Here is a 10,000-nt window from a genome sequence, read left to right as displayed (position 1 = left end):
AATAGGAGTTAAAGGTGCACATTAATAATGATCAAAACGGATGTCTGGAGTTATTAAAGAAGTTCATTGCGCGAGCCCTCCTCGTGAAGAGGGACCCCCACGATGATTTCTCACGAGGGCAAAGTGCGAACGCGATGACTCGAACGCGATGACTGCTTAATCTACTTGTTCTTCATACACTACAGTACAGTACAGTACAACACACACACACACACACACACACACACACACACACACACACACACACACACACACACACACACACCGGGAGTGATCACTGCTTAATCCACTTGTCTCTGCGTGCATGATTGGCCCTTTTGATCAAAATTAACTGACCGCTGTGTTCATTAGGAAAGAGAGGTGGACTGTGTGTGTCACAGTGTGTGTGTGTGTGTGTGTGTGTGTGTGTGTGTGTGTGTGTGTGTGTGTGTGTGTGTGTGTGTGTGTGTGTGTGTGTGTGTGTGTGCGTGCGCGCGCGCGCGCGTGCGTGCGTGCGTGCGTGCGTGCGTGCGAGCGCGCGGTCATTAGTCCACGTGCCAAGAGTTGGCAGTGGCCTCGAGCTGTGCGCGCGCTGTCAGTCATCTCCATCACATCCGACTCCACTAACGACGATTTGACAAAACATTGACACCAACTTACACCGCACACTTATTTGATTTCAATTTTCCAAGCACATTTGCCGAGGTCGTAATGCCGACTTTATTTTCAGCAGTGCATAAATTAATTACGCGCATTTAATAACCAAAATATCATTATATTCCCCCTTTAATATCATAAACGTTTCCCGCCAGGGAAGTCCCTAATAGCGCGGGGCCCGTAACAGCCCATTATCACGCGCGTAATGCTATTACGGTGCCAATTACGCGCGCTTACACGAGCTCTCTGCGCTTTATGCGAACCCATCCAATCCTGCGCGCCACTCCGAAATTTCAGCTGTTTCTTTAGAGCCTCATTTCGCACGCGGTGTCTGCTCGCGCGTCCCCGGTGCGTTTTAAAAGTAATTGAAAGGGTCCCCCCGCTCGTCATTTAAGGCGCGTGGGCCAATAAATCTGCGGACCCCTTGCTGTGAACAAAATCAAAATCTGGACGTTACCGAGGAGCACAACACGAGCAGGCCCCGCGCAAAGTGGACCCTTAACCCATATAACGGCAATTAGGGGCCTGACAGCCAATTTAAAATCCAAAAACAGTCATCCAGATTTTTTAATATAAAATGCAACTCCATAAAAAGTGCGTCGGGTGAGCGCGGCGAGTAGGCTGTTTATGATTTGAGAATATCAGCACGAGAGACGTGAAATTGGTGGTGAGGCAAAGTGGCTCTCGCGTCTCTCTCGTGTGTACCGGAGAGACCTGACGTGACGTCCACTTGGCTCTCGTGCCATCTAGCGCGCTCAGCGGACCCCTATCCACAGCACAGCAGAGCGCGAGGACAGCCGAGCAGCAGGAAATAATCAGATTAACTCCAATTACGAGCAAGTTTATAAAGGCAGGCGCGAGCAGAACGCTCTCCCTCGCTGAAGACACACAGGCAGAGAGAGAGAGAGAGAGAGAGAGAGAGAGAGAGAGAGAGAGAGAGAGAGAGAGAGAGAGAGAGAGAGAGAGAGAAAGAGAGAGAGAGATGGGTAGTGGGTGTGTTCTACCGGGAAAGTGGAGAGGAGCAGGAAGAGTCTTCTAAAAGCTCCGCGTGTGCATCGCAGGATATAAAGATCTTGTGGCGCGTGGCTTCCCGGTGGGTTTCCGTCAGCAGCGGCACGAGGTCCAGGTAGTGTCCGGTCGTCACGAGATCAAAGTTTTGGTTGGGCAGCGGCGTTAAAATCTGGAGGAGAAGGAGCACAGGCTTTGAAGATTAGAACATTGAACATTCTATAAAGTCAATTTCGCGTGTTTTGCAGCTCTGAGTCCGGATCATCTTGGGGAAAAATGTTCTACTTCCACTGTCCGCCGCAACTGGACTCAAACTCACGTGAGTTAACGAAACGCCTCTCTTTCACAAACATCTCACTTCTTGCATATCTGCACTTCTTTTCTCCACCTCTCTTACAAATGTATCGCTCTCGTCATGAATAGGCCAAATATATTTCTGACACCTGTCTCTCTTTCCTCATTTCCCTCAACCATGAACTAAAACAAACTCTCTGTCTCAATGATAAACGAAAACAAAGACCCAACTCACGATTGTTGAGATAGGCCTGCTGTATTATAATGCTTATGTATTTTAGGTTAGCCTGGGTATGAGTAAGATTGACCGGTGTTTAGTCTGACACCGACACAGATGCAAAAATTAAATTGGTATTTGATCGTTTTTTTAAAACTGTGGAATACATTGATGTATGGTATTTAATATTGGCAATATGACTACATTATTATGATAAGAATTTAGAAAAGCATTCTTTGAAAAGCATTTTGATTTGTCGTAGGCCTAACCGTTCCGAGTTTATTATAAAAGTCCCATGAATAATCTCAGGTTAACTTGAACGCTCTGATCCAGCAGTTATCGGCTGAACTCCTGTTTATTCCAAATGATGAAAAATATATTCATATTAACGAATACAATTATTACAAACCATTCTTTCGTTTTGCCCTTGGCGCACAGTGGATTGATGCTCTTTGCAGAATGGGGATTCAATTTAGGAGAGGAGAAATTAATTTTAATTGAATGGCCCAAGTAGGTTTCTGTAAAAGCTAACCGGATAACATGTGTTAGTTGTGTTCTCTTCTCTGATGGTTTATATAGCCCTATATAAAATAGTTAAACTCTAGACAATGAATGTATTTAAAGAAGTTCAACTACTTTAAACCGTGGCATGAAAACGCTTTTACTCCAAGTGAAAGCCCAACTGGGAAACTCCAACTCCCATTGTGATTGTGACACAGCACTCTAACCTTGAGGCCAAATAATTTGTAGGCCTATAAAATGTTTATTTTGACTTCGCCAATGCGTGCTTGCGTGCGCCCGTGCGTGTTTGCCCCGGAGCGAGGCTTTGTATTAAGGGGCAGATGCTGCTCGTGTCCACCACCCCCGTGACGAAGTGGCCGGTGTTCCAAACACACACACACACACACACACACACACACACACACACACACACACACAGAGACGAAGTGCCCGGTGTTCCTCGCAGGAGCCTCTCATCACCACACAAAGCACCGCTAACACGCGTGAAGTTTTAGGCGCAAAAGACAGAAACACACACACACGCACACACACAATGTTCATTAGCAGGACCCCGCTTTCTTAACCAGTTTAATGCTTTAATGGTGACGTCTGTGTCGCCTGCACAGGGCCTCAAAAAGTCACGCTGGCGCCTCAATGTTCTCCTCCTCTCAATTAAGCGCAAATATCCTTAAACTCAATTGTATTTGTGTGTGTGTGTGTCTGTGTGTGTGTGTGTGTGTGTGTGTGTGTGTGTGTGTGTGTGCGCGCGCGCGCCTGCAGTGAACTCCGGTGGCTTCGGGTCGCATGCAGCGGGGGATTTCGATGATGGCTTCCTGAGACGCAAGCAGCGCAGGAACAGGACCACCTTTACGCTTCAGCAGGTGTGTGTGTGTGTGTGTGTGTGTGTGTGTGTGTGTGTGTGTGTGTGTGTGTGTGTGTGTGTGTGTGTGTGTGTGTGTGTGTGTGAGAGAGAGAGAGAGAGAGAGAGAGAGAGAGAGAGAGAGAGAGAGAGAGAGAGAGAGAGAGAGAGAGAGAGAGAGAGAGAGAGAGAGAGAGAGAGAATTCCTTGTCAGGTGTGTTTGGGCAAACTTAACCCGTGTTTTGGATCGCTAGGGGCAAAAGGGGTTGAACATTTTTGACACGTTTCGGATCGAGAGCTTATTTCACTACATGTGTCTTTCTCATAATAAACAAACATTGCATTGTTTTTGAATCGGTGGTAGGCTAGGCCATGTCTTAAAATAACAACATTAAATGTTGGCCTAATCTACTTACATTTTAATTTATTTTTTGTTGTTCGTTTTGCATCGCGTAAAATCGCACATCATGCCCACATTTAAAGTTTGGCAGCATTTCGTTGAATTAGAGAAAGCCTTTAAGATAGACAGACAGACAGACAGACAGACAGACAGACAGACAGATAGATAGATAGATAGATAGATAGATAGATAGATAGATAGATAGATAGATAGATAGATAGATAGATAGATCGATAGATCGATAGATAGATTAGCCTAGGCCTATTTAAAATGCCGTGGTATGAACATAAGCCACTTAAGATACTCTTTTTTATGTTCTTCTTTCTTTCTGTACTGCTTTCTTACTTTCTTTGTTCTTCTTTCCTTCTTGCTTTCTTAGCTGGAGGCCCTGGAGGCGGTGTTTTCCCAGACTCACTACCCTGACGTCTTCACGCGCGAGGAGCTGGCCATGAAAATCAACCTGACGGAGGCTCGTGTCCAGGTGCGTCTCGCTATTAGATGTTATTATAACAATGTGTGTATAGGCTTATATAAATATAGGCTAACACAACACACTCTACAGTCCAGACAGAGAGGAAAGACCTAGGGAGCGCTTCTTTCATCTGTCGGCCATGCAGGTGCGCTCGACCTTTACGTTTAGTGGCGCGCGCAAAGTGCTCCAGGAAAAAAAAAGAATCCCATCAAGAGTTCTGAGCACGTGCGGCCAGAGAGGGCAAATGAAGGCACTCCGTCATTTCGGAGATGCACTTTAATAACATCAACATAATGTGCAGTATTAGATTAGGCTGATTAATCGCTCATTTATAATTAAGCGGCGATAATGTTCTACACTAATTTGTCCCGGGCTCCCGGGAATAAAGATTACACGCATGCATTTTCATTTTTAAGAAGAAAAAAAGAGACACATACGTCAAACACACTGCTGCCCTGTCAGCCCTCCTCTCTGTGTGAATATTCACTTTTAGAGGTACGCCATTGCAAACTGTGTTTCACACGCATAAACACGAACTCACACACAAATACACACATAGCCTACACCCCCACACACTTGCACTTTAAATTGTACAATTTATATTCTGCATCTCAGCAAAGATTGGCTGGTATATGAGGCGGGAACATGTAATTAAATTGCCTCTGTCCTGTATGTGATTTCCCGGGCAGGAGATTTGCTGGTGGCTTTGGCGCGTAAGCACAGATGTAATTGTGAGAAATATAATAGTTCGCCTTTTGTTCCCCAGGGTCATCTTACTATCGCTTAAACCAATGACGGCGGCCCGATAATGTAATCCGCGGCTGTAAATTAGGAATTGTAAACAAATTATTGTGCCCTAATCGGATTAGGCGATTCCCGTTATTAAATCTGAACATGAATCAGTCCTAGCATGCAGGGATATTAAACTTACATTATTATTAGAAAATAAATTTTCTTTTTGTTGTGCTGTTGTGGGCGCCGGCAACCCCCTCCCCTCCCCGACGCGAGGAGAATCAGCTGGCCGGGGCGCGAGGAGGAGGAGGAGGAGGAGAGAGAGAGAGAGAGAGAGAGAGAGAGAGAGAGAGAGAGAGAGAGAGAGAGAGAGAGAGAGAATTTGTGTGTGTGTGCTGGAGAAAGAGAGAGGCAAAGAGAGATTAATGGGGCAATTAGCGGCCGTTGAGTGGGAGGGGGGCACGAGGGGGAGCGCGACTTCTGGCGGGAAGGTGCAGAGGGGAGATAAACTCCTCGAGCGCCCTGCTCTGACGGCCGGTACTGTCCTGCCAGCGCGCGCCCGGCTCCCATTCTTTCGACGGGAGCTGCACGTGTGTGTTTTTGTGTTTGTCTGTTGACATCATTGTACCTCCACACAATGGCCCGAGCCGCCGCGCGCCACGGCTGCATTAAACCGGCTGCTATTCAGATATGATTAATGCGGGGCCGCGCGAGGACTTAATCGAATCTGATGTTGTCAAACAATCACTAAATAGGGAAATAAACGACTTCATCACCGCGCGCTCAGAAGCTGGGACTGTCAGTGGAACTCATTAAAACATGATAATGAAAAATTGCTCAATTAAATGTTGTTATAGCGAGTGACCTTCATTCAATTAAGATACAAGAAGTTCTCCTCAACATGTGCAGCTATTGTGCACAACTCAAGTTTGGGACAAGTCAAACAGTGGCTGACAGCAAGAGAAAGTAGGCCTACTTGTCTCTGTCTTGCTCCTGCCCTCTATTTCTCTTGTTCTCTCTCTCTCTCTCAATGTTAGGCTTGGAAAATGTGTTTTTTTTTTTCATTTTCAATCAGCAGCAAGCATGCTTGTGTTAGAGAGTGTATGTGACATTATAGGATGCACACTATGCGTTCATTTGGTTCCCACACCTGAGGTCTGCCTCTCCCTCTGTGTCCTGACTGAGGCCTCTCTGGTGCCCATTAGGCCACTGAGGCCAGCGCTGCATATTTCAGATTGATTGTTATGGGATTGATTAGTTGATTGATTTCTTTTTTGTTTTTATTTTTTTTGGCAGGGATTTTTCGCTTCTATTCAGATAGTGGTGTGAAGAATGGGACAGGAAATGAGAGAAAGAGAGAGATGTGGAAGGTTGGGGAAATGACCTCAGGTCGGAATCGAACTCGGGTCCCCGGTGTAACAGTGCAGTGGCCTACCATTTGAGCCACGGCTAGTTGATTGACTGATCAGCTAATTTGCGAGAGGAATCTTTGAGGACACAAATCTTACAGGAAAGGAACCTTAAAGGTCAGGCAATATAGAGAAATGGAACCCTATAGAGGAACTATAGAGAAAGGGAACTTGTATCTAGCCGAAGTGAAGTGAAGAGGGGCTGTCGCTAAACCAATTTTACAGGGGCACGTACCTGGGTATGGATCTGCTGTGCCCCGGTATGAGTGTCGCCAATAAAAAAAGCTACCTTGAAATTTTCCTCAAGTTTAGCGTACTAGAGTTGTGTCGTTCATGAACGAGCCGGTTCTTTTGAACGGCTCCCAGAAGTGAACGATGGGAACCGGATCACAGCTGGGGGAGCCACTCTGCCGCATTTTCGTTCATTTTTCATTAATTTTAAGCAAGTGACCTCGACGTGAGTAATTCAATTTGGGAAAAAACACAATGGTTTGCCTTAAAGAGTGGCAAAAACAGTCTTTAGAAGCAGGAGAATAATCCGTTGTTGTTTCAACAAAATTACCTAGAGGTGGAGTCAAAATATTACATTCTAAACACTGAATAAATAATTTTAAAAAGAGCCAAAAGAGCCAGTTTTTTGAACGGCTCTTTGAAACGAACGAGCCACTAAGATCCGGATCCCATAAAAGAGCCATAAATCCCATCTCTATAGCGTACTGTAATCTACAGAATGCGCAAATAGCACACATGCTATTTTGCAGCACAATCTGATTGTACAGTTTAGTATTATTGTGCTTTGTATGCTTTCTATTATGCTATTTGTTATTTGTCATGCTTTTTTTAAGCGCTTTACATTACTTTTTTGTGCCCTGTGGTGCCCCAGTGTTGTATCGGGTCAGCTGACGCCCCTGGCAGTGAAATTGATTTTGCTGCTGGTGTGGATCTAGCGCGGCTTGGCAAACGGAACCTTGGTAAGAATAGAGACAGAGAACCTTATATGAGAGGAACTGGGGTACAGGGGAACTGAGACGAGGAACAATGAAGGGGAAAGGAACAATTAGAGGAGGCGAACCGGAGAGGAGGGTTAAATGTCCATCAGACCGCTGAAGGGCACATCTAGAATACAGCAAACTCATTGTATTTCTCAAAGTGAAGTGTCCTAGCCTTGCTTGGACGAGTAACGCCCATTTGCGCCCAGTGTATCCAATTATTAATTACACTTAGAACTAGTGATTGGATACTCTTTGGTGAAATCCACGAAAAATGGGTGTTAATCGTCTTAGCAAGGCTAGGACACTCCATATTGAGAAATACCCACTGTGTGTGTGTGTGTTTGTGTGTGTGTGTTACGATTGCCACCTCTGTCTGACAAAAAACCCCTGGACATTTGAAACTCAATTAATCTATTTGCTTGTATGCAATGGCATCCTTCATTTAGTGTCCAGGGAAGTTTTTTTTCCAACACAGACCATTAAAAACAGGCAAAATCAGGAAAAAAAACAGGACAGGTGGCAAGACCAGTGTGTGTCTGTCACTACGACTGTGCTTGAGCCTTAAGACCCTTCATTATTGGTCTATATTTATCTTCTCATATGGTGTCAGAATTGCACCTTTATTTTCACATTTTCTAACATCTTCCCTAACATCTTCGCTAAACACCCAACATTTTTTGGAATCTCGTCATGCGGTTAGAGGGGGGCCTTTCTTGTCGTCTGGCGCAGGGGTCTATGGAATCATAATCCGTCCCTGCTCAAGCATTGCTCTGCCAACAATTGATTAACCACCATCTCTTTCAACTACCATATTTTCACAATTCACATTTTCTTGGGGTAGAAATGGACAAACCCCAAACAACAAAGTTTTCTTGTTGTATGGCTCATGTAATCATTATCTGTCCTTGCCTGAGCACTCTGCCAACATTTGATTCCATTGGGAATCATTTTGAGGGGACAAAAACACAATCATTTTTACTCTTTATAGGCTTCAAACCTATAATAAGACGTAATAAACAAATCTTGAATCTTGAATCTTGAATCATTGTTGTTTCTTAGTCTGTTATTTATTGAAACCACTGGTTACTATGCTTGCTAGCTGCATGCAGTGTGGCACCAGTGTACGTGGGAAACAAAAATAATCCCATTTGAAAGTGCTCCGCAATGCTGTCGGAAATGTTGTGCACCGGTGTTTAGGTGTTTGTGTTATGGTCGATTGTGTGTGTTGCAGCTCCGGAGGTCGTAAACTGGGTGGTATGGCTTCTCCTCCCCTTTGCTATTGTAGGTGTGTGTGTGTGTGTGTGTGTGTGTGTGTGTGTGTGTGTGTGTGTGTGTGTGTGTGTGTGTGTGTGTGTGTGTGTGTGTGTGTGTGTGTGTGTGTGTGCGCGCGCGAGCTTGTTCGTGCCCACATTTTGCTCTCCAATGAGTTTGAGTGCAGTGATTCTAGGTCTACTGTATATGCGTGTGTGTGGTTTCAGAATTGGCATGCAAGGTGCAGAGTTTATGATGGTGACGTGCGTGCGTGCGTGCGTGCGTGCGTGCGTGCGTGCGTGCGTGCGTGCGTGCGTGCGTGCGTGCGTGCGTGCGTGCGTGCGTGTGTGCGTGTGCAGTGGTGTAGTCTACTATTTTTGTGGTGGGTATACTGTATATTTGAGAATTTTTTGAAGTGGGTATACTGTAAATATTTGTGCCATTCTAAATAATGGATCAATCAATTTTAAGTGTGTATACTGAGATCCCTGAAATTTTGAAGTGGGTGTACTCCGTATTAGCCTCGCGCCGCCATCCTATGTACTCCATCCAAAGATTTTGGCTCCGCACATCGTCTGGCAAAAGCCTCGAGCTCGGTTCTCTCAGTGTTTAGCCAATCAGCAAACAGTTGAGAGTGATGACGCGGAACTCACCCCCGAGCTCCGTTACTGATTGGTTAAGGTAACTATATTTACACTTTTGTTTTGTTATTTGTTTGCTTTTGCGATGCTATATCATAACAGGCATGCTAATAAAGCACAATATGGGGTTTCATTTGAGTTTGGAACTCCAATTAATTTAAATGACAGGGTAAGATCAGACCATCTACCACCCTCCACCCTCATGACTTTTGCCAGACTGGTCAACAGTCAGCTTTTCGCCCAGGCTAACTCCGTATAACCGCGTTCTACGTAGACTACACTACTGTGTGTGTGCGTGTGTGTGTGTGTGTGTTTCTGGGTGTGAGAGCGGATATGTATTCTAGGTGTTGTGCCAAAAGATGGCATGCTAAATGTTTGAAGATGGAGTCGAGGGAAACAAGGGTCTGAATGTGACGTGTGTGTGTTTGTATGTGTGTGTGTGTGTGCGTGTGTGTGTGTATGTTTTAGATGTCATTCCACGCTAAATGCGAGTGTGTGTGTGTGTGTGTGTGTGTGTGTGTGTGTGTGTGTGTGTGTGTGTGTGTGTGTGTGTGTGTGTGAGTGCGTGTGTGCGCACGTGTGTGTGTG

General features: G+C 45.3%; 1 protein-coding gene across 1 annotated transcript in view; it reads left to right on the top strand.

Moving 5' to 3' along the window:
- The first annotated feature begins 1,917 nt into the window (after positions 1 to 1,917).
- drgx (dorsal root ganglia homeobox) overlaps positions 1,918 to 10,000 on the top strand; it is a 14,031-nt gene continuing 5,948 nt past the window's right edge. Inside the window, exons 1-3 of the mRNA XM_063192090.1 lie at positions 1,918 to 1,963; positions 3,437 to 3,537; positions 4,295 to 4,396. Of these exons, the coding sequence (XP_063048160.1) occupies positions 1,921 to 1,963; positions 3,437 to 3,537; positions 4,295 to 4,396 (246 nt within the window). The 5' untranslated portion in view covers positions 1,918 to 1,920. The remainder of the gene's footprint in view (positions 1,964 to 3,436; positions 3,538 to 4,294; positions 4,397 to 10,000) is intronic.

This window comes from Engraulis encrasicolus, chromosome 24 (genome assembly GCF_034702125.1).
Source record: "Engraulis encrasicolus isolate BLACKSEA-1 chromosome 24, IST_EnEncr_1.0, whole genome shotgun sequence".
Taxonomy (NCBI): Eukaryota; Metazoa; Chordata; class Actinopteri; order Clupeiformes; family Engraulidae; genus Engraulis; species Engraulis encrasicolus.
Note: the sequence above shows the minus strand (reverse complement) of the source record. Positions and strands in the feature narration are given on the sequence as shown.